This window comes from Exserohilum turcica (assembly GCF_000359705.1).
Source record: "Exserohilum turcica Et28A unplaced genomic scaffold SETTUscaffold_25, whole genome shotgun sequence".
Lineage (NCBI taxonomy): Eukaryota > Fungi > Ascomycota > Dothideomycetes > Pleosporales > Pleosporaceae > Exserohilum > Exserohilum turcicum.
In genome coordinates, this window is record NW_007360081.1 from 223510 (window position 1) to 225647 (window position 2138).

General features: G+C 39.4%; 1 protein-coding gene across 1 annotated transcript; it reads left to right on the forward strand.

Moving 5' to 3' along the window:
* Positions 1-1440: 1440 nt before the first annotated feature.
* SETTUDRAFT_161801 (uncharacterized protein) lies at positions 1441-1788 on the forward strand (the record flags this gene model as incomplete). The annotated part of the gene is made up of 1 exon (XM_008028489.1): positions 1441-1788. One exon carries the CDS (start codon positions 1441-1443, stop codon positions 1786-1788), a length of 348 nt encoding a protein of 115 aa, XP_008026680.1.
* Between the last annotated feature and the right edge of the window lie 350 nt (positions 1789-2138).

The window sequence follows — 2138 nt, forward strand, 5'->3', positions numbered from 1 at the left end:
GTGTGTTTTTGTTTTGAGAGTGAGACGTGTCTCAACTATCTGCTCTTATAGCTTATAGCTCCACAGCGCGCACGCTGCACGTCTTAAAACTTGCTGTAATTAGTTTCTTGTAAGGGATTTGTATATATTCAACAAAATTACACCTATTCTAGAAAACTTGACGTTGGTGTTCTGTGAGCGCTATGCACTATAAATATAGCCTACCTCTATTTTTTCATTTAATATGATAGCAATTGCTATTTTAGAGGTCTTAGGATATATGCTAGTATATCTAGTATTTACTAGTAGGTTATAAAGTTATATAGTAGCCTATAAGACTTTATTTAGAATTACCTATAAAAATAAGTAAACTCTTATAAGTAAAAAAGCAATATTTGCGTACTAAGAAAGTACGTTGTATATATTTAGCGTTCTATATTATATATATATACTATACTTGAATTACTTAAGCTTTAGCATATACTTCTTAAAGCTTCTCTTTTTGCGTGCTATGCCTACTAGTTATTTTTAGAAGCTAACTATATAAAGAGTAAAAGTAAGGCTATTATTAGTATTTTATATAAGCTAGCCCTTCTTCCTCTATATACGTTGCTATAGACCTAGATAGCTAAGCGCTAGCGTAGGCTCTACCTATAGGCGTACTCAATACATTTGCTACTTTAATAAAAATATAGCTCTACTATTATAATATAGCCTTAACTATTACTATTTAAACTACTTAAAGATACTAATACTAATACTATTACTCTACTAAGAAATAACACCTTAATACTATGATTGTATTAGCTGTCCTCCGGCCAATAATTATTTAGAGTTTTCATTCTAGTCTGTGTTACTTCTGCGAAAGTTTGTCCCTCCGTGATGGATATCAGATATGTCAGCATTGAACTCAATCACGGTATATTCTGGCGATAGCTCCCTGAGTGCAGCTCCTCAAAGTACGGATAGCTCCGCCATGTGACGGGTTTTGGTGGAGCTCCTCGATGATATCTCGGTGCGCGATCACAAAATCCGGGTGTGGGCCATAGCATCTGGATTCTTCCCATCTGAACTGCGCTCAGACGCCGCGCTCAGACATGACGCTTAGATCAACGGGAGAGCTCATTTCCCTAATCGGTGCGAAGACATAAGCACCCAAGTAGATACTAGTTGCTAACGTTCTATCGAATACGACTAACTCTGTTACACCTGGTGTTGCCCTTAGCGTAGCGCTCTCTGAAGTCTAGCCTCCCACAATGGGATTCGTATTAACTAAATCGAAGCAGATTGAACTATAAATAGATTATAACTTATAAGTATAAGTATATAGTCTCCCCTCTCTGTGTAATTCAGTAGAAAAACTGCAAACAAAATCGTACATATTCACTTGCTACACATTATCATCCCAAGACCTACACTTGAAAATATCTATTCAACGAGCATACACACATTCGCGTTAGGATGAAGCTGTCTCTAGCCATCATCGCAGCTATGACTAGCGTCGTATCCGCCGACTACTGGTATAGACTCCATTTCGAGACTTGCCAAGGACATGTAAACCCAGATCGCCTGGAAATTTCTATCTATCCTGGGAAGATGGTTGATATCGGCCTCATTTTACAGAGGTTTGCCTGCCAAGTTCGCCTTGTCAGCACATCACCTGGTATCAACCCAGCCAATGTTGGTTGCATGACCTACAAAGATCCACACGATGGCAGTACAACTCTCTTCGAAACGGGACAAAGTATGAATGGCGGAAAAACTCTTGTATCAAAACCATTTCGAGGAATTTACTGCTATGGGGGATAAGGTTATTACACGGGGTTAGGTTATACTTCCTAGTCTCGATCCTAGTTGGGGCGAGATAGTTGAACGCGGTAGTCCGTACGACTTTCAGAGATTCTGGTGGAAAAGAGCTATAGGAGTAAAGCAAAAGTAACAATTCTATAACGTATCTGTATAGCGAGCCGATCAGTAGACCGAAGCGATCACTCTGCCAAGACCCTACCAACTTTGACTACTATACGTGATGCGTCCACACAATCAAGTGCAAAACCCTTTAAAAGAATCTCAATTACAGCTTGCAATACAGGCTATCTAACGTGACGCGACACTTAGCCAGCGACGCGCTGCATCCATTTATAGCGTCTCTTAAAGCA